At 43.5% G+C, this 22,937-nt stretch overlaps 1 protein-coding gene across 2 annotated transcripts in view; it reads right to left on the bottom strand.

Moving 5' to 3' along the window:
• FNDC3B (fibronectin type III domain containing 3B) overlaps positions 1-22,937 on the bottom strand; it is a 296,429-nt gene that overhangs the window by 210,491 nt on the left and 63,001 nt on the right. For both annotated transcript variants that reach the window (XM_063442678.1, XM_063442679.1), the window contains exon 3: positions 6,270-6,345. In XM_063442678.1, the coding sequence (XP_063298748.1) occupies positions 6,270-6,345 (76 nt within the window). The remainder of the gene's footprint in view (positions 1-6,269; positions 6,346-22,937) is intronic.

Below are 22,937 nucleotides of genomic sequence, written 5' to 3'. Positions count from 1 at the left end.
AGTGTCTTAGTGTCCCCATGTCTCCCAGTGTCCCCTAGTCTCCCAGTGTCTGTGTTCCCATGTCTGTGTCCCTAGTGTCTTAGTTCCCCCAAATGTCTGTGTCCCCATGTCTCTGGGTCCCTAGTGTCTGTGTCCCCATGTCTCTCAGTGTCCCTAGTGTCTTAGTTCCCCTACATGTCTGTGTCCCTAGTGTCTGTGACCCCATTTCTCCCAGTGTCCCCAAATGTCTGTGTCCCCATTTCTCCCAGTGTCTCCATGTCTATATCCACAAGTGCCTCCATGTCTCACAGTGTCCCCAAGTGTTTCAGTGTCCCCATGTCTCACTGTGTCCCCATGTCTCTCAGTGTCCTAGTGACACGGGGCACACAGACATGGGGACACTGGGAGACTAGGGGACTAGCCGACATGGAGACGCTGACACTGTGATACATAGGGACACTGATGCCAGGCTGGCCTTCCAATTCTTTCGACAGACATGCCTCCTTTTTGGGCATGTTCGCCCCTTTTGGCAGTTCTGGTCACATGATTTGCGTCAGTAGCCCACCCTTTTACCCCGCCCATTGACGTTCTGCTTCACTGGACACTGCTGTTAGGGTGTATTGATTTACTTGAAAAATACATAAATTAGAGAGAGATTAGCATAGAGTATGTGTTTTTCTATAGCTGCATCCTTTGAGTATAACCTCCAACACCAATTCTATCAGATACATGACGCTTGAGAGGTATGACTGTTCTAGTGTTTTTGGTCGATAAGATTCTGTAATTAGGCCCCATCATAATTGTCAGCACCACGCCCACTGGGCTCTTAATCTGGCCCTGGCTGGAACTGGAGGATGAGTGGCTCATCTTATGGTAGGGGAAGAGGGGCTTGGAGGACCTTCCTGTGTAGTGTGTTAAAGTGAGGAAGGGGGGAGTGTATTATATTGGTGGAGGGAGGGGGCGGTGTATTAATTGGGGGGACGGATGCTGGCAGTGTATTAGAGTGGTGGGAGGGATGGCAGTGTGTTAAATAAGGGGGGCAGTGTATTACATTGGGAGAGGGAGTGTATTTGAGTGGTGGGAGGGGTGGCAGAGTGTTAAATTGGGTGAGGGTGTAATAAATAAATTAGAGTGTCGGAAGTGGGGGCAGTGTGGAGTGAAGGGAGGGGGGCAGTGTATTAGATTGGGGTAGGGGCAGTGTATTAGAGTGGAGGGAGGGGGAAGTGTATTAGAGAGGGTGCAGGGCTGCGGGAGGCTGTGTATTCGATTGTGGGAGGCCGTGTATTAGAGGGGGGCAGTGTATTAGATTAGGGGGGCAGTGTATTAGATGGGTGGGCAGTGTTTTAGAGTGGGGGGACGGGGCAGTGTATGAGTGGAGGGAGGGAGGATGGGCAGTGTATTAGATATGGGGGCAGTGTATTGGATTTGTAGGCACTGTATTGGATTTGGGAGCAGTGTATTAGATGGGGGGGCAGTGTATTAGAATGGGGGGAGGGGGCAGTGTATTAGATTGGTTCTGCATGGAGGTGCTGAACGCTCCCCATGGAGATGCTGACTGGCCGCGCAGTGTTTTGATACACATGCACAATAACCTCCCAATGCGTTCCTATAGGAAAGCATTGGATTGGCAGAGATCATCAAGTTTGATAATCTTAGCCAAAGTACAGAACACACTCATAGGACTTCAAAATCAACAAGATAACGTCATTTGTTTTTTTACAGCTGTGTAACAGCATACATTCACCATTTCAGTCCCATTACCAACTTGTCAAGGTACTTGGACTGAAACATTGTTAATATGAAAGAGCACGTTTCCTTAAAATAAATGTACTTTTTTTTTTTACTTTGAAGCCCTAGGAGTGTGAGTACGTCCAGTGTCAGTTAGGCGTCTCTTTTTATATTGTACTTTTCTGAATAAAGTTTTGATGAAAACGTAAGGTTTGTTTTTTGGGGGGGCCCACATAAACTTAAACCTTCTTTATTTGGCCCGTGTTAGAGTTTAAGTTTGACATGCTTGTTTTAAGGTATTGGTACTGGAGGTGTTAATATATACTGTAACATATTTATCAGTAATCTCTGTGACATTAGCAAGCCACCTTTTGTAAAATGGCAACGAATCTGTGAGGAAAATTGAAAACATATTCAGCAGTGACTTCCCCTCATAAAAATACTTTATATGAAAGATTTTCCATGTTATGCAAACACATCTGACATGTGTGTTGTCATGCTACTTTGAACTTTTTGACTTCCTATGGCTAGAATGCTCCAAAGTGCCCAAGCAATCGTCTGCTTAGCTGCAGTGTAAATGTCAAACAAAACTCAAGTGTCTTGTATTTTGAAATGTTTCACCATGTGAGACCAGATTTTGCAGTATGTAAAGTGCCTGGAGGAACCTTGAACTGGGGAGGCCCAATTCCCTTATCCCTGCACAGATAATCTTTGCAGTTTTGATAACAATAATTACCTTTGAGGGTTAGCTCCACTTCCATGCATGAGGACATCCTGCATCATACAGTGCATGCTCATTAGGACCCCCGACTGCTGACAGAAGCAGGTAAGTGACAGAGGAGGTTTTTAACCTAAAGCAACAGAGGGGGGCAGTATAGGGAACTAAAGTGCCAGAAAAACAACTTTATAGTTACCCTTTAAGAGTTGTCAAGGAACTCCAGGCACCATAATCACTAAAGTACACTGTAATGGTTATGGTGCTTGAAGTGTTCCTTGAATAAGTAAAAATAAATGGATAAATTAAACACAACTGTAAAGTAGTAACACATTTATGTTTCATGTTTACAGAAAATCTAAACTGTAAGGGACACTATGCCATTTATTTAACCCTTTCTAAAACAACAACACCTATAGAGGAATTTTTCACATTTAGTGGGAAGTGGTGACTCCCTGCTTTACAAAGACTGGCTTTAAACAATAAATTGGCACATGCTTTAGGAATAAAGTAGAATCATATCCTGAGAAACCCAGACAGCACAGCTTGGATAACGTAAAATAACAATTTTCAGAAATAAATGTAGACAGGTCAAGTGTGATAAAAATAACAGTAGATCTTGTGTGCGGGAGGATTGACCTCAATAGCTATTAAATGCACACTAATCTGAAAAAAGCACAACAAATTCTAATAAGAAAAACTGCTAATTATTGAAATTAGTAATGACTTGTTTTCAAGCTAGCTGAATAACATTTGTAGGAACATTTATTATTATAGAGGGCTATAAGAAACCTGCATAGTTTGGCGACAGAAGTGGGTGGGAGCAGTGATAGGTACCAACTGGCATAATACATGTCACTGGACACCCGTGTCAGCATGTCAGTACAAAAGGAGGGCGGGAAGAATGGTGAACATACACTCTGGCATGTTAAATATCTCTGCCAACAAGACATCTGGCCTTGCCAATGCACTCTATCAGCTATGATCATGTCTAATGGCACGTTTGTGCTGCACTTTTTGGAGACATTTGGGCAGGGCAGGTCTAGTACTGTGAAGCCAGTAGGCATAGAATTCACATCCACCACAATAAAATCAGATAAGGAGGCATTACTACTAAGCATGCCTGAACATGTCAGTAATGAAATGAGTTCTAAAAAGATGTAAAAAACTGCTTTTCCACTCAATATGCATAAATATATATACGTAGCTATCTCTCCATACATTTACTAACTTGAATTTGCAGACAGTAAACCACATATATATGTTCATATATTCCATTTGCAATTGTGCATATGAGTGTGTTTTTTGTGTGTTTTTTTTAGAATGTATTTAAGGGAACATTGTAAGTACTAAAAATACTTATTATCTCTTAAAGCAGATATATCACTTTTTCCAAACGCCCCTCTTAGTAACCCCATTTTTGGTTTTGATAATTACTGGTGGTTGTCCCTGCAGAAGTATTCAAGTACAGCATATGACATGTATATTGAATTTTTCACATACTCTCTTGGCTTATCTCTCGCTGAGCCCTCTCTTACATGGTCATGGTCCTTTAACCCTTTTACAAACTCCAGTCCCTTTAATCCATTGTATGATTGGTGTGCCATTGACACAGCTTACATGCTCATAGAATCTTCAACACCCTTTATATGTTCACAATTCCTTAAACATCCTTTTCATTCTCACAAGTCCTATAATGTTATTTGCTCAGAAGTTTTTTTTAACCCCCTTTTTACAAACATCACTCTACACAAACAATCTGAACTGAAATATTTAAACATTGGAATATTGTATACACATAGCTAGATATTCACACATACACACAAGGGCCTGAACGGGATACGGTAGAAATGCTGGCGGGTGAAGCCATCCAGCTGCATGGGGCGTGTTGGGCATGTGCCAGTTGGCCGGTCTCTGACCAATGTGATGTCAGCATGACTCCTACAGCCGGACCTGCTAGATAAATATAGTCCCAGCTGCAAGATTAATTAGGCTCCAGCAGCTTTCAGACACATTTCCAGGTAGTTTACTATCAGTTTCATCCAACAATTGTATTCTAAAATCTGGGTTGTATTGGAACCCTGTGGGACAGCATCTATAGCTATAAGGGGACACTTGCAATTTGTGGGTTCCAGGAAAGTTATATTTGTGGGGCACACTTTTCAGCACTAAATCTCAAATTTTAAACAAAATATTTTTAATCTGTTTAATTTGAAGTGAAGAGTTAATACAAGCCTTCTGCTGCTCAGCTACTTTCCTCAGCAATTCAACACCCATCCTTATCATTACATCCTCATATTCCCTGCCACTCAGCAGTTTAATTAAACTGATAGTTTTTCTTCAGCTTTTTGACATACTTATATTTCTAACAATACACAGATAATGAAGAAGTTAAACGTTCTTATCAACCCTGGATGAGCCAATGTGATCGCATCTCTCCCATCAAGTCAATTGACTTTTTTACGCCATAGGAAATGATAAATATATTATCTGGCAGGTCCCTGCTCCATTCATTAATTCTCACCCTGCTTCCCATAGGATGAGGGCCCTGAGCTCCCTCTTGGGCAACAGAAAGTCCGGGAACCCCTGTCTGGGAGCTTTTCTAACTTCACAAATACCAAATTCAAGGGATGAAGAACTAGCTGTCACCCCCACGGCCATTGCTACTGAAGGGGCATTGGTTAGGTCTGATAGGCCCTATACATTTTGTTTCTGGCCCTGCACCAAAGCATATAGTATTATAATACAGTGCAAAAAAAATTACATTAGCCAATAGCCATTGGCAAGTAAAAAGTACCATTGGCGAGTGGAAATACAACCCAGCAAGTATGGCATGGAACTCCAGGTTTGTGGTGGCAAGATACTTTTAAGGCATGACTAGTAACACAGGATTTGAAATTGTAAGCCCTTTTATAACAGTGTAAAAGGGGGTCCCAGGGATTATACATTTTTATTTATTAGACTGTTTTTCTGAAGCCAGAAGGCTTTTTCATTCTACTAAACAAACACTAGGTTATTTGAGCAATTGCACTAAGTTTCAGAACTCGTACAAGCACTTACTAATAAGTCAACATTTTCTGATTATCTTTCAAAACAAACTGGCAATGAGTACACTGCAATATATGTCTTTGCAACCTAACTGCCTCTATGGAAAATGGTTATCTTTATCCATGATAAATATGTCACTCAGTGTTAAAGGAATACCCCAGACCCCTAAAGTGCAGATTTTAATACAAATTGATACTTTTATAAATTAACCTTGTTACACTCCCCTTGATTTTCAAGCAGGCTATAGGTCCTGTTATGTCCTGGTTTGGTTAGCTCAGTGGAGCTAATCTCAAGAGGCAGCAATTGATCAGAACACCTGCCTTGCAAAGACTTCTCATTGAGTTGCTTTGGGAAGTCTGTGATTGGACAGTCACAGAAACTCTGGGCGGGGTTAAAAGAGGAAGAGTTTCCAAATGCAGCAAACAGGAGAAATGCAGATTTTTGCAAATTACATTTTTAATTGGGATATATATACTAAACAGTGTTCATTTTTATTTATTTTGTATTTGGGCAGATGAATGTCCCTTTAAGTAAATCACTTTACACTTTGAACTTGTCTGAGTACATCTCGCTGTAATTTATAAATTTTAACAGGTGCAGCTTCACTTTGCACATAAGACAAAAATATAGATCTGTTAATAGAAAACTGAAAGATATGTTTCTAGAAATGATTTATGATATGATCTCTTCAATTTAAAAAAAATATGCTCTGGATTCCTTGATAGATATAATCAGTAGCAGATCAAGGAAATCAACTATTTGGTAAATATTATTGTAAAGGCATTGTCTGTTTGTGTACCTGGAATGCATTGTAGTGTTCCATCCTCTGCTCTTATGGTGAAGGTTTCTCCCGGGTTAACCTGAACTAGTATGACCTGTTGAAAAAATAAAATATGAATAGATTTAAAACCAAATAACCAACCATTTGCAGAAAGAATATAGAGCTTTGAATGATCTAATAAGCAAACAAATCTCACTTAATGCTGTGGTTCAAGAATCGAGAACATTACGGCTATTCTTGACATTCAGAATGTTCCTGTATTACATTTAAGTGCCTACTAAAATTGAAAGTCTGTTTCTGTCCTTTTATGAACTCTAAATCTTTACAATAATTCATAAATATCAAGAAATACAGGTCCAAACTGAATATTTACAGATGTGCATGATTGCTTTGGGAACTATACACACAGCAAAACTAGTCTCACATAATGATGTCAGAAGCAGACTGTAACAATGAATAATTATAGATTATTGATGATATAACTAGAGACTGCAAGAATTCATCGTTAGTGATGCTAGTGATGTGTATGCACTTCCAAACTCTCCCAGGGCTCATGAAACTGTCCTCATTTTGGGCCCTACCCTTGCTGTTTCAGGTTATTTTTGTGGTGTCCAGTAGATGGTATATAAAATGGTGCCCTCTCTTCAATTTTAAGGAGTTAAACGTTTTTTGAACAATATGACTACTACCATGTCCAGAGTTCCTCATTGGCTGAGAGCATCAGGTGATTGTGAACTGTAGTGATTATGGTGCTTAGAGTGTTTCTTTAAAGTGAACCTGTCAAGCTATTTTTTTATATTGCCTAAATACACCCCAAAATACACTGAATACATCTTGTATCACAAAGATACATGATGTATTCAATGTAAATGTTCGAGAAATACCCACCTTACCCAGGATTCAACATCACCGTATTCTCGTCCTCGTTTGTGTTACTATTCTTGTAACCCCATGCTCTCCTGCTCGATTCTGTGATGCATTTCCACAAGCAGCACAAACATCCTTAGTGACACAGACATGCTGGCCTTGTTGTCGGCATGCCGGCTCTTTCATTCCTTTCATTCCTACACTCTATAGCCAGCGCTATCAGCGTCATCTAGGGAGTTTCCATAGCAACCACAGCACATGCCGAAGATTTGACTAAGAAATAAGAGACCTATTTCTAAATAGATTTTTCTCCCAATCTATACATTTGTTAGTAAAACTGCTAAACACAACTGAAAATACCCATGACAGGTACCCTTTAACATTTTTATGTTATAACGTGAAGGAACACTATAGGGTCAGGAACCAGTGGCGTACACACAACCCATGGGGCCCCGGTGCGAAAACTGATCCGGGGCCCCCCCCTCCCCCCGCGCGAGCGCTTACTCTGCGCAGGCTGGGGCCGCAACACATGACGGCGGGCACCTGGTCGCAGGGCTGCGACCCGTGCGACCGCGGTATGTATGCCAGTGCATGCATAAACACATACCCTTAAAGGACCACTACAGACACCCAGATCACATCAGCTCAATGAAGTGGTCTGGGTGCCAGGTCTCTCTAGTTTTAACCCTGCAGCTGAAAACATAGCAGTTTCAGAGAAACTGCTATGTTTCACTGAGGGTTAATCCAGCCTCTAGTGGCTGTCTCATTGACAGCCGCTAGAGGATTTTCTGCGATTCTCACTGTGAAAATCACAGTGAGAAAACGCTGAACGTCCATAGGAAAGCATTGAGTAATGCTTTCCTATGGGCGGTTTGAATGCGCGCGTGGCTCTTGCCACGCATGTGCATTCGGAGCTGAGAGGCGGATGGGGACGGAGAGATCCCCAGCGTTAAGGGAGACCGGCGCTGGAGAAAGATAAGTGCTTAAGACACACACACACACTCTCTCATGAACAGACGCACAGATTTACTGACAGACACACACTCAGTGACAGACGCACACAAACATACTCCGTAACAGACACACACACTAACACACACACACACTAACACACTCTAACACTAACACACACACTCACTAACACACACACTCACTAACACACACACACACTCACTAACACACTCACTAACACACACACTCACTAACACACACACTCACTAACACACACACTCACTAACACACTCACTAACACACACACTCACTAACACTAACACACTCACTAACACACACACTCACTAACACACACACTCACTAACACACACACTCACACTAACACACTCACTAACACACACACACACTCTAACACTAACACACACACTCACTAACACTAACACACTCACTAACACACACACACTCTAACACTAACACACACACTCACTAACACACACATTCACTAACACACACACTCACTAACACTAACACACACACTCACTAACACTAACACTCACTAACACACACACTCACTAACACTAACACACACACTCACTAACACTAACACACACACTCACTAACACACACACTCACTAACACACTCACTAACACACTCACTCACTAACACTCAAACGTTTTTTTTTTATTTAATCCCCCCAGCCTCCTTACCTGTGGGACAGCTGGGAGGATTCCCTGGGGTCCAGTGGTGTTGCTGGCCCTGCTGTCACCCGTCTGGCTGGCGGGCGCGCGAGGGAGCACTGTTCCCTGGGTGCTCCCTCTTCAGCTCCCTCGCGCGCCGCGTACTGATGCCGGAGACGGAAGATGACGTCATCTTCCGGCTCCGGTTTCAGTGCGGTGCGCGAGGGAGCTGAAGAGGGAGCACCCAGGGAACAGTGCTCCCTCGCGCGCCCGCCAGCCAGACGGGTGACAGCAGGGCCAGCCTCAGGGGGCCCGGAGCTGGCCGGCTCCCGGGCCCCCCAGCAGAAGAGGCTGGCCCTGTGGGTACATACCTGGGTCGCAGGGCGGCCGGGCCACCCTGGTATGTACGCCACTGTCAGGAACACAAACATGTATTTCTGACCCTATTGTGTTAAAACCACCATAAGCCCCCTTAAAAGGTAAGAAAACTTACCTGGTTTCCAGTGCTGACCCCGTCCCCAAGCCGCATCCGTGCTGACAGCATCAGAATGTATGATTTTTTTATTTATTTTTTATAAATATTAGTTATAATATAGTTATATTTTGGCTTTCACTATCTTGTGCTTTATATTTTACCTTAGTAGAAATTCGATTCAAGTAAAAACTTCCCAGTGCCAGCTCTACTAAATCAATGTATTACATCAGTCTTGCAGGTACCCTGGCTAAATCTCAAACCATTACTTCATATTACCCAGTGAATACGGGTCTTGACATTTTCTTGATAAGAGTCATGGATGAGGATATATCTTACTGGCAGGTTTTCTGGCCTCACACACGTCCCCGTAATTAAAAAGCACGCACGGTGGTAAAAAAAGAAAAGGAGAAGCAGAGTCCTATACAGTTAAAGGGAAACTCCAGTGCCAGGAAAATGATCCGTTTTCCTGGCACTGGAGGGTCCCTCTCCCTCCCACCCCCCAATCCCCAGTTGCTGAAGGGGTGAAAACCCCTTCAGTGACTTACCAGAGGCAGCGATATGTCCCACGTCGCTGCCTACTCCTCCCCCGCCGCTCCACCTTCTGCTTACGTCGGCCGGTGGGCGAGACTGATCCCGCCCACCGGCCGAGGAGACCTAATGCGCATGTACGGCAATGCCGCACATGCGCATTAGCGCACCCCATAGGAAAGCATTGGAAATGAATTTCAATGCTTCCCTATGGGGAATAGAGCGACGCTGGAGGTCCTCACACCTGTGCTATAGAGCAGGAAGTTCCCTCTAGTGGCTGTCTAATAGACAGCCACTAGGGGAGGACTTAACCCTGCAAGGTAATTATTGCAGTTTATAAAAAACTGCAATAATTACACTTGCAGGGTTAAGGGTAGTGGGAGTTGGCACCCAGACCACTCCAATGGGCAGAAGTTGTCTGGGTGCCTGGAGTGTCCCTTTAATCCCTGTCAACCTGTACATTTTTTGCACAGTGGCAGCAGCATCGTCACCCCCACCCCTTCAAGTAATTATTTAAATGTAACAACATATCAAATACTATAATCATTAGACCTGAGCATTCCGTTTCGAGTTAAAGAAACACTATAGTCACCTAAATTACTTTAGCTAAATAAAGCAGTTTTAGTGTATAGATCATTCCCCTGCAATTTCACTGCTCAATTCACTGTCATTTAGGAGTTAAATCACTTTGTTTCTGTTTATGCAGCCCTAGCCACACCTCCCCTGGCTATGATTGACAGAGCCTGCATGAAAAAAAAACTGGTTTCACTTTCAAACAGATGTAGTTTACCTTAAATAATTGTATCTAAATCTCTAAATTGAACTTTAATCACATACAGGAGGCTCTTGCAGGGTCTAGCAAGCTATTAACATAGAAGGGGATAAGAAAATCTTAATTAAACAGAACTTGCAATAAAGAAAGCCTAAATAGGGCTCTCTTTACAGGAAGTGTTTATGGAAGGCTGTGCAAGTCACATGCAGGGAGGTGTGACTAGGGTTCATAAACAAAGGGATTTAACTCCTAAATGGCAGAGGATTGAGGGGCATGTTCTATACTCCAAAACTGCTTCATTAAGCTAAAGTTGTTCAGGTGACTATAGTGTCCCTTTAATCCAGTTTCTGCCTTTCGGGTAAGTTTTGGATCTCCAAAGTATGTAAAACTGAGCAAAGGACAGGTTTCTTAGGGGTTTCTTCTATGAAGCCAATAGAAAAAAAAAGATAATTGATGGCTAAAAAGACACTAAATGTTGATTTTATTAAAGACACGGAGGCTCCTATTATGCTTCTCTTTCTTTAATTTTCCCTCAGCAGCGAAGAGAGAAATGAATGTTAAAGAGACAATTAGCATATCATTAACATATATACATATTCAACAGTGCTACTAATAGGAACCACCCCTTTCAGTATATAAGGTGTAGCACTCTCTTCCTCTTTCTTCGCTGCTTCCTCAGACCAGCTAAGTACATTTTACTCTCTTGCTTGTTGTAGATTTTGTCACTTGGAATTACAGTTTCTATCCCCTTTTGCTAATAAGGGTTTGTTGCTGTTCTTTTCCTACATTTGTAGATTTGTCCTTTATACTGTGTTTCTATTCTGTATGTTCCTGGGCCCTGCAGTGGGTCCAGGGCTGTTTCTATTCCCCTCCGTTATTGGGTTGCCTTGGCTCCCTCCCTATACCGACCGGGTCCCCCCCACCCCTCCTCGGCCGTTTATCGGCCCCCTCCAGGCCCCCGCCTGCTCTACAGCCCGACGGTTACTTTCGTTTCCATTTTCGCCACACATGCACTCGCAGCGGCCATCTTTTTGGTTTTCTGTCACCGCACGTGCCGGCGGGCATTTTAAGTCATCTTGTACTGCGGTTTCGGTTCTGTGGAGGCTGCACGCGACACTGCTCCTGCCACCCACACAGGACCCAGGTATTTTGTCTGCTACTCTGTCCTGTGCTTGGATTAAGCAATCCAGCACCTTCTTTATTTCTTTCTTTCATACCTATTGCCAACTCCATTTCTGCTATCATGCAGTCTGCTAGTGGTGATTTAACTGACCACCCTACCCCCCCTAGGGGCACCATAAGCTCTGATCCCCAGGCTGACCCTAGCCTCATAGGCTCAGAGGATTTCCAAAACCTCCTGGACGCCACTATGTCCAATTCCATCAGTAAGGCCATCTCCTCTGCCATGGGGGCTATGTCCTCCAGTATTTCACAGTCCATCTCCCAGGCCCTTAGGCAGGCCCTCCCTGCTCAATCTGAGTTAGTACAGTCTCATACTCCCCCCACACCCAGGTAAAGCCTGGTTTGATTGACACGCCTCAGGCTGTCTGTGATGGCACGCAACAACCGCGCAATAGAGCTACTGCCCGGCATACGGCGACCAGAGAGTGGAAACGGGCACGGGCCCATGATTTACTGTCTGATTCAGACGAAGATGGGGAGGAAGGGTCAGATGACCAGTACTCGGATCCCTACGGGGAGGAGACCTCCGGAGATGAGGATTTCCCAGGAACACAATTCCCTTCTAGACCGGCTCAGGCCAAAGTACAGTCGGGGACACCTGGGGCAGAGTCAACCTGTGACGCAAAGGACACCCTTGCGTTTGACCCAGACAATCTCAGGCACCCTCGCTCCGCTGAATGAGAGCCCGCTGAGCACATCGCTCAATACCTGGCTCTCAGAGTCCGCAAATTCCTCTCACAAGAGGGTCATAACAAACTGAGAGCGGAGTGCCCCCGACCTATCATACCTGATGCAGTGGCAAAAAACCCTGAAGTTGACCCGCAAATTGTGCAGTTTCTGACCAAGACTGGTTGGAAGCCCAAGAAGGGCCTAGATTACTCACTACGCAACTGTCAGGACAAGTTCCTTGACACTCTGGGCCCGGTCACCAAGCTGTATGAATTGCTTGAAACAGCTCAGTCGGGCGAGACACAACTGGATTTTGAGGTGGCGTTAGGATGGCTCCAACGCCTAGTATGCATGATTGGCAACGCCAACACGGCAATGTTTACCGAGCGCAGGAAGGCCATCCTGCTAAAGATAGAGCCCAAGCTTGCGAGAATGGCCCCAAATGAACCCGGTGCCTCTGCGAAAGGCTTACTGTTTGGAGAGTCCTTCGTGAAGGACCTGGGCTCCTATGTCAAGACCTTTACGGCTTTGGACAAAGCCCAATCTTCCATGAAACGGGTGTTTAGCCCAAAGGTTTTTGGCGGGGCCGGTAGAGGTAGGAGCCGTCTACCGGGCCGCAACCCCCGGGGTTTTTCCAGACCGGGAAGAGGCTACTTCAACCCCCAGAGGCCGAATCAGGAATGGTCCTACACCTCGTTCTTCCCTTCACGAGGACGACCTTGGCATACCGCGGCAGTCGAGGAACACCCACAGGAAAACGCCCTTATGGTGAGTACCCTTTTTCCCCATTTTTCCCATATAAATGTGGGGGACAGACTGGCCCTGTTCTATCGGGCTTGGGCTATGATCACGTCCGACAGTTGGGTGTTACAGACGGTAGAGGGTTACCACCTAGAACTGACGGCCTTTCCCATTCAGGGCACTCCACATGCCAAACTCACACCTCGACCTCATCTCTGCGGAGATCAGAGAATTACAGACCAAAAAGGCCATAGAGGAAATCCCTCTAGATACTCCAGGTTTCGTGAGCAACCTGTTGTTAGTGCCAAAAAAGGGAGGCGGGGTTCGCCCGGTTATAAACCTACGACCCCTAAATGCCTTTGTCCAATACCGGCACTTCAAGATGGAGGGCATACATTGCCTCAGAGACCTGCTCCTTCCCGGAGATTGGATGGTCAAACTAGACTTGCAGGACGCATACCTGACAGTCCCGATAGCGGCAATACACAGAGATCTACTCCAGTTCCGTTGGGGAACAAAGAAGTGGTGGTTCACATGCCTTCCCTTCGGTCTGTCCTCCGCCCCCTGGTGCTTCACAAAGATACTCAAACCAGTGGTGGCCTTTCTCAGACTACATGGAGTCCGCCTTATCATTTACTTGGACGACATCCTACTGCTAGTTCATTTAAAGTGGACCCTACATCTTATCCAGAACCTGGGCTTCCTAGTGAACTTGTAATGCTCAATTGTTGACAAGATGGAAACAACTGCAGATTTCTGAACTTGATATTGTTTATTGCTTTTAAATAAAAAAGATAATCAATTTGAACTGTCTCTTTAATTCCTGGCAGGTTATAAACAGCAGCGGAGTTGAAGTTGTTTTGAGATAAGGCAAATTTAACACAACCAGCGAGAAGTTCCAAATTAGGAGACAGATGATTAATTAGTAGGTGTTGAAAACAAGGTTAGGAGTTTAGGTGGAGCAGATAGCGAACCACTTAGAATTAGGATGGTTATATATTAAGCTTGAGCCAATCTGGTTTACTTAACTTATGAAGGAGCGATAATCCAAATTGGTGATAGAGATTCCACAGAGAATCGAGGTTGCAGCAGGCAAGAGAATATCCAAAAACAGTCCGAGGTCGTAGGAGAGGAGAAGGAGGGTAAACGATTAAACAGTCCGGGTCCGATACACAGTAGAAGTAGTAAATATTCAGTTTGAAGTTCGCGGGAGCTTTCGAGTTGATCCAGCACTGTGGTGTTGACGCGGTCTCTCTATGAATCCTGGGAACGACCGCGTCATAGGAGGGGGAGTGGCCGCGCTCCGAGAACCCGGAAGTCCACGGTTAGCGAATGCCGGAAGGTCTGACAGAACCCCCCTCATAAGAAGCAGCCACCGGATGCTGTCAACGAGGTCTGGATGGGTAGCGAGCATGGTACGCATTGATAAGTCGACGAGCATGCACCGCGGAGGACGACACCCATGAATCTTCGTCAACTCCGTAGCCCTTCCACCGGACAAGATATTGTAAGGAACCACGATGGATTCGTGAATCGAGAATCCTCTGGACCTCGTATTCCTCTTCACCTTGTACCAGAATGGGATCAGGAGTGGTAAGAACCTCCCTCATGAAAGGGTCGGAGTGGTGTGGTTTAAGCAATGACACATGGAAGACTGGATGTAGTTTCATGGTAGGTGGAAGTTTCAATCTAACCACGTTTTCGTTGATAAGCGACAATATACGGAAAGGGCCAAGGAAGAGTGAGCTCAGTTTCTTTGAGGGACGGTTGGTGACAATGTTTTTTGAAGAGAGCCATACTAGATCACCAACCTTGTAAGTAGGGGAAGGTCGTCTACCAGTATCGAAAAACTTTTTCTGAGCAGATGATGCATTTTTAAGGTTATCACGTAACCTGAGGAAGAGGGCAGACATGAACGAGTTATGGTTGGAGACGTATGGGTTAGAAGAAGGAAGTCCTTGATCAGGGAATGAAGAAGGATGGAATCCAAAATTTGAGAAGAATGGAGTCATTTTGCTACTAGCGTGTACCGAGTTGTTGTATGAGAACTCTGCCATTGGTAACCACGTGATCCAATCATCTTGTAAATGAGAGCAATAACACCGCAAGTATTGTTCAACACATTGATTAACTCTCTCTGTTTGTCCGTTGGTTTGGGGATGATAGGCTGAAGATAATTTACGTTGAATGTTGAGGGAGGAACACATCTCATTCCAGAATTTGGAGGTGAACTGTGTTCCTCTGTCTGATATGATTTCTTCAGGAAGACCATGGAGTTTCACGATGTTGTTGATGAATATTTTTGCAAGTTCAGATGAAGAGGGTAATTTCTTCAAAGGAATAAAATGGGACATCTTGGTGAAACGGTCTACCACTACCAGAATGGTGGTATGATGTTGCGAAGGAGGGAGTTCTACCAAGAAGTCCATTGAGATGGACTGCCAAGGTCTTTCTGGAACAGGTAGGCTCAGTAATTGACCGAATGGTGGGTGATGGTCAGATTTTGATCTCAGACAGGTTGGGCAGTTTTTGACATAAGATTCTATGGTTCTGTCCTGGCGAGGCCACCAGTAATATCTTTTAGACAGCTCCAGTGTTTTCCTTGTACCAGGATGACCAGCCAGAGGGGAATCATGAATCAAGGAGAGTATTTTATTCCTAAGCAAGGGAGGAATGTATAACCTGTCTTTGAAGTAGTACATACCGTCCTTTTTTGATAGATTGCTTTGTTTGGGAAGTTCAAGATCTTCTTCTTTAAGATGTTTAATATCATCAATTAATGACGAAATAATACCTATGATTTTAGGAGGTTGAGTTTCGTTTACAGGAAGATCTTGGTGAATTCTGGACAGGGCATCTGCCTTTTTGTTTCTGGATCCAGGTCTGTAGATGATTTGAAAATTGAAACGGGAAAAGAAAAGATTCCAGCGTACTTGTCTGGCAGAGAGTGTTTTGTTGGAATGAAGATATTCAAGGTTCCTGTGGTCTGTATAAACAATTACAGGAGTGCGTGTGTCTTCAAGTATGTGACGCCAGTTTTCGAATGCAGCTTTAATACTTAATAATTCTTTTTCTCCTACAGGATAATTTCGTTCAGCAGGAGACAAAGATCGTGAAAAAAAAGCTACTGGATGGAGAGGATCTTGAGGCGTTTGGTGTTGAGAGAGGACAGCCCCGATAGCTGTGTCAGAAGCATCCGTTTCCATGACGTAGAGAAAAGCAGGATTAGGTAGTTGAAGAATGGGAGCACTTGTGAATCTCCGTTTTAATTCATCAAAGGCTGCTTGAGCCTTATCGTTCCAAGCAAAGGACCGTTTACTGCTATTGAGCAGGTTGAGGGGATGAGCAACCTTGGAGTAATTTTTAATGAACTTCCTATAGAAGTTGGCAAATCCCAGAAAACGTTGCAAGTCCTTAGTATTAGTAGGAGTAGACCAATTGACAATGCAATCTATTTTGGAGGTATCCATACTTATTGAATGAGGGGAGATAACGTATCCCAAAAAAGTGATTTCATTGACTTCAAATATACATTTTTCTGGTTTTGCGTATAATTTGTGTGTTCTTAATCTGGATAATACCCATCTCACGTGTTTTCTGTGTTCTTCAAGGTTGTTGGAGTAGATGAGAATATCATCTAAGTAAATGATGACACAAACGTCTAGGAGATCTCGGAAGATATCGTTAATGAAATGCTGAAAGGTTGCAGGGGCGTTACATAGCCCGAAGGGCATGACAAGATATTCGTAAAGACCATATCGGGTCCTGAACGCCGTTTTCCATTCATCATTGGCCTTGATTCTAACAAGGTTATATGCCCCACGAAGGTCAAGTTTAGTGTAGATGGTAGCTGTTCTTAATCTTTCAATCAACTCATTGATCAGGGGAAGAGGGTAACGATTCTTGATAGTTATTTTATTTAAAGACCTGTAATCGATGATTGGCCGTATAGTCTGGTCCTTGTTTCTTACAAAAAACATGCTGGAAGCGGCTGGTGAACAGGAAGGTCTAATGAACCCCTTACGGAGGTTTTCATCCAGATATTCCTTGAGGGTTTTTAACTCTGATTCAGAGAGAGGATAAATATGTCCAAAAGGGATAGGAGCACCAGGAACAAGGTCAATCGGACAATCATAGGGTCGATGAGGAGGAAGTGTCTCTGCTTCCTTTTTACTGAACACATCAGCGAACTCTGAATAGCTGGAAGGTATAGTGGATTCCCCAGTAACATGCAAAATGGGGATGTGTTGTAGACATGTTCCCTGGCAATATGCAGAGTTAAACGTGAGAGAGAAAGGAGCCCATGTAATAAGTGGGTTGTGAGTCCGTAACCAGTCTATCCCTAATATTATTGGATAAAGAGGAGAATTTATGACATCAAAAACAAGAAATTCAGAATGGATATAATTAGTAGTAGTCCTTAAAGGGACAGTTTCAAGGCGAATGGGCCCCGAGGAGATTAAGGAGCCATCAATAACTCTGACAGAGACGGAATTACGTTTTTGAACACAAGGAATTTTATTTTTTGTAACAAAGGATGAGTCCAGGAACACCCCATTAGCACCGGAATCAATAATGGCCTTAGTCGTAATTCTTTCTTTGTCCCACTGTAATATGAGAGAAACAGAGGAGAAATGAGAGGTTGGTTTAGAAGGAAGTACACTCATTACAGTCGTGGTAGAACCATGCTTACCGCCTCTTGGACGTTTCAATAGGGGACAGTCTGGGACCACATGTTCTTGCGAAGCACAGTACATGCAGAGGTTCATTTGTCTTCTTCTGGTTCTCTCTTCTGGAGTAAGAGGACTTCTCACAACCCCTATTTCCATAGGTTCAGCGGGAGTTATAGGTTTCTCCGGTGCCTTTGAAGAGGTGAAGGGTTTTAATGCAATCAACAACTTGCAAGAATTGATAAACTCTCGGTATTGGGATCTGTCTCCAGAGAATTTTTCGGGGTTGGAGACAGCAGGGTCACTAGCCGAGTGTGTAACTGTGTGAGGAGTATGTGTTTGCAAGTCCCTTACATAAGTAAGGATTCTTTCATTGGTGATCTGTAGATCTTGCATGCCTTGAGTAAGCGTATCCACTCTTTGGTTTAATCTGGTGATTTCAGAAGTGAGATCTGCTGTATCCATTAATTAGGCTGGATCAATCTGTAATGCTCAATTGTTGACAAGATGGAAACAACTGCAGATTTCTGAACTTGATATTGTTTATTGCTTTTAAATAAAAAAGATAATCAATTTGAACTGTCTCTTTAATTCCTGGCAGGTTATAAACAGCAGCGGAGTTGAAGTTGTTTTGAGATAAGGCAAATTTAACACAACCAGCGAGAAGTTCCAAATTAGGAGACAGATGATTAATTAGTAGGTGTTGAAAACAAGGTTAGGAGTTTAGGTGGAGCAGATAGCGAACCACTTAGAATTAGGATGGTTATATATTAAGCTTGAGCCAATCTGGTTTACTTAACTTATGAAGGAGCGATAATCCAAATTGGTGATAGAGATTCCACAGAGAATCGAGGTTGCAGCAGGCAAGAGAATATCCAAAAACAGTCCGAGGTCGTAGGAGAGGAGAAGGAGGGTAAACGATTAAACAGTCCGGGTCCGATACACAGTAGAAGTAGTAAATATTCAGTTTGAAGTTCGCGGGAGCTTTCGAGTTGATCCAGCACTGTGGTGTTGACGCGGTCTCTCTATGAATCCTGGGAACGACCGCGTCATAGGAGGGGGAGTGGCCGCGCTCCGAGAACCCGGAAGTCCACGGTTAGCGAATGCCGGAAGGTCTGACAGAACTGGAAGAAATCGGTTCTAATTCCCTCACAACAAATGGAATTCTTAGGATTCCGAGTCGACTCCATTCTACAGATCCTATGCCTCCCGGCGGAAAAGATGTCCAACATCAAGAAAGAGATAAGGAGACTTATGCATCGGCCAGACATCTCCCTACGCCAACTGGCACGGGTCATTGGCCTGTTGGCGGCCTCTATCCAGGCGATTTTTCCAGGCCCGCTCCACTACCGAGCATTGCAGTGTCTGAAAGCGACCTGCTTACGAAGTGGCCACTCTTACGAATCCCAAGTCACTCTGGACGTGGAATCCAGGGAAGAACTGAACTGGTGGCTGACCCACATGGAAGCATGGAACGGGCGAGCAATCTTCGGGTCCACCCCGGACCTGGTGATAGAGTCAGACGCCAGCTTACATGGCTGGGGCGCACGCTGCGGCTCCATATCCACAGGAGGCAGATGGTCCACGGAAGAGTCCTTCTTGCACATAAACTCTCTGGAACTGCTGGCGGCCTCGTTCGCCATTCGCAGTCTCTCACCCAAAGGCATCTCATGCTCGATCCTACTCAAGCTGGACAATGTCTCAGCGGTTCGGTATATAAACCATCTAGGGAGCACCAAGTCTCGCATCCTAGCAGTTTTGGCTCGAGACTTCTGGAATTACTGTTTACAGAACAGTGTGTCCGTTACCGCGGAACACATTCCAGGCCTGGACAATTATACCGCGGACTGGAACTCCCGCTACCTGAGGGACTCTGGAGATTGGAGGCTCCAACCAAACGTGTTCCACAAGATCTCGCTCCTATGGGGTTTTCAATGCTTTCCTATGGGGAGACCTAATGCTTTCCTATGGGGAGTTTTCAATGCTTTCCTATGGGGAGACCTAATGCGGAATTGCCGCGCATGCGCATTAGGTCTCCTCGGCCGGTGGGCGGGATCAGTCTCGCCCGCCGGCCGACGGAGCCAGAAGGAGGAGCGTCGCGGAGGAGGAGACAGCGGCGAGGGACATCGCCGCTGCCACAGGTAAGTCACTGAAGGGGTTTTCACCCCTTCAGTAACCGGGGATTGGTGGGTGGGAGGGAGTGGGACCCTCCAGTGCCAGGAAAACGGATCGTTTTCCTGGCACTGGAGTTTCCCTTTAAGTTTGTATGTTTTCATGTCAGGATGTTATGACGTTGATTTTTATCCGGATCTAGATAACAATAGATAGGCTGGGGTACGTTACAACCAGTTATCAATCGAGATTTTACCATTTTTCTCCTTTCTTTTAGCCTGAATTCCCATGTCGGAGTGATCGAAGAGGTTTAACCCCTTAAGGACCAAACTTCTGGAATAAAAGGGAATCATGACATGTCACACATGTCATGTGTCCTTAACCCCTTAAGGACCAAACTTCTGGAATAAAAGGGAATCTTGACGTGTCACACACGTCATGTGTCCTTAAGGGGTTAAGGGGTTAAAGGTCGGCTTTACCGTTTTCCCCTAGGAAGGGATGTACGACTTTTCCGATGTTACAGTTCCGGTTCAGAGTTTTTTTGTTCGGTTTTGACTGGTCTTCGGATCGCTACAGAAAGAGGAAGAGGGTGCTACACCTTATATACTGAAAGGGGGTGGTTCCTATTAGTAGCACTGTTGAATATGTATATATGTTAATGATATGCTAATTTTCTCTTTAACATTCATTTCTCTCTTCGCTGCTGAGGGAAAATTAAATAAGACTCGTGTCATTAATAAAATCATGACTTTACATCATGTTAATAGTAAAATCTTGGAATTTTATTCACATTAAGAAGTGACCAATGGAAAAAGACAGAGCATTAAAAAACATATCTAAAAACCAAAACTGAAAAATCCCTCCCCGTGCACAAGTCTTATAATCATAGTAACTTCAAGCTAAAACAAACCAGAAGTACTAAGTTCACATTGCACATTTTAGTCTATATTAAAGTAATTTCAAGCAACTATCATCCGTTGACATAGTTTTTGCAGCATATTAGCATTTCCTTATATTTTTTGTAGAAGGCCACATCACGCATTGACTGCAGAAACTAATGGTCATTTAACTCTTAATTTGCATGTGAATCCTTGCATTTCGAAAAAGCACAATATATATACATATATGCAATATTTGGGCTTCATTCAACACATGTTTACAGCATGTTCTGAAATATTCAACAATGCTAATCAAACATTAAAATAATTCCTGTTTTGTTTTTTCTCCTTTGTCTCACGTCATCCTTACCCTCTCTTTAACCCTAATCCTGTATTTTGTTTCTTCTTTAAAACACCTTCATACACCCCTACTGCTCTGTTTCCCTTCCCATTTTTTTTGCGTCTCCTTTACTCTGCACGTGACCTTCTACTACACCATATGGGGTTTGTTTTTCCTCTCTTTTTTTATTGTTATTTATTAGTTGTATGTTCAAACAGATGTGCTTACATTAAGCCTATCATTTTATGTAAACTTAAAACTTAATAAACATTGAGTTGTAAAAAAAAATCCTGCTTTTTTATTAACTGCGTAAGTGGCAGTGCATTTAATGCCGACAAGATTTACTGGCATTTAATTTCCATTACAGTGTTTGTAGCCACAAAGTGACATCATGCTGACCCATACCATAGCTCCATCTTTAATCCTTTCCTCTTTCCTCTACAGTTAATGCTGCCATTTCCACAATACAGAAGGGGGGTGGGGGCACAAAAGAATAAGACCATGGCTGTTTAATAAAGATAAATGGCATTAATGCATAAACAGCATTGCATAATGGATAAAGAGAATTTTCAGCACTTTTTTTTTTTTTGATCACAGCATAATGTACTGATATAAACTGGGTACACAGATAGACAGACAGAGATGGATAGATAGACAGACATATAGACAGACAGACAAATAGGGAATTCAGCCAAAAACTATTTGGAGAAAAAAGGCCTAAACAGTGCAAAATCGAATTTAAAAAACAGTACTTTCTTATTAACAAGCTCAGGACTCGTTCGGTGACGTGCAGATAACTCCTACAGCTTTTTTACTTTTTAAGATACTCTATACCTTACATTTCAAATGGACAAATTTTAGGGATGCTAGCGGGGGTCTGGCTGGGGGTGAGGCTGTTCTGAGACATTTTTACTTACTGATAACAATTTATGCAATTATAATGTAATTTAGAACAAGAACAATGTATCCTATTTACACATACTTATTTGTAAACTAATTTTTTGGAGGTTGGACAGAATATTGTGAGTATCATTGTTGTGGAGCTTTGTTATAAACGCAGACACGCCAACAATATTGAGCTCCTAGAATAGAGGGAGGGACATTATGAGAAAAGGGGGGATAGAGGGATTTGGGCCCAAAATAGGGACTGTGCCTTGGATTGAGACACTTGGGAGGTATGATATACCAATTTGAAACACTAAGTATGCTGTGATTACAGTCCATATAGCATCATTCTGTACAAGTGCAAATCCCACTACTTTGTTAATCATAAAAAATACAATAAACAGAACTCTGAAAAAATAAGCATCAGCAACTACAATCTAGAGAAAAATTACTGGTGGTGAAATTATTCAATGAAAAAATAATGTAATGACCCCTCCTCTCACGCTACAATACAAAAGTGGACAAAGAAAGTGTAATTGATAGCCGTGCTTCAAAAACTCTGTGAGCTATTTTCAGTATAAATTGAAAAAACACATAAAACAGATCTTTCAAATAACACCCACAAACAAAAAGCCATAATTTCTCCACACAAGGAAACAATTACATCAGTGCTTCGCAATGTGCAGTCATATTTATCAAGCCATGTGAAGAAAAATAAAAATAAAAAAAGAAAGATAGGTAGACAGCTAGTCTGACAGCCAGACAAATAGAGTCAGACAGCTAGATGGAAAGAAACACAAGCAGAAAAAGAGACAGACAGATTGAGATAAGGAGAGAAGACTACAGTCCCGATTTTGGGGTCTTGTCCCGCTGTCCACATTTAGTTCCCTGGTGTCATGTCCCACATTATTAGATGTGCTCGCACTGTGCACGGGCAT

This window comes from Pelobates fuscus, chromosome 2 (assembly GCF_036172605.1).
Source record: "Pelobates fuscus isolate aPelFus1 chromosome 2, aPelFus1.pri, whole genome shotgun sequence".
NCBI lineage: Eukaryota > Metazoa > Chordata > Amphibia > Anura > Pelobatidae > Pelobates > Pelobates fuscus.
The sequence above is the reverse complement of the archived record's forward strand: the minus strand, read 5'-3'. Positions and strand labels throughout refer to the sequence as shown.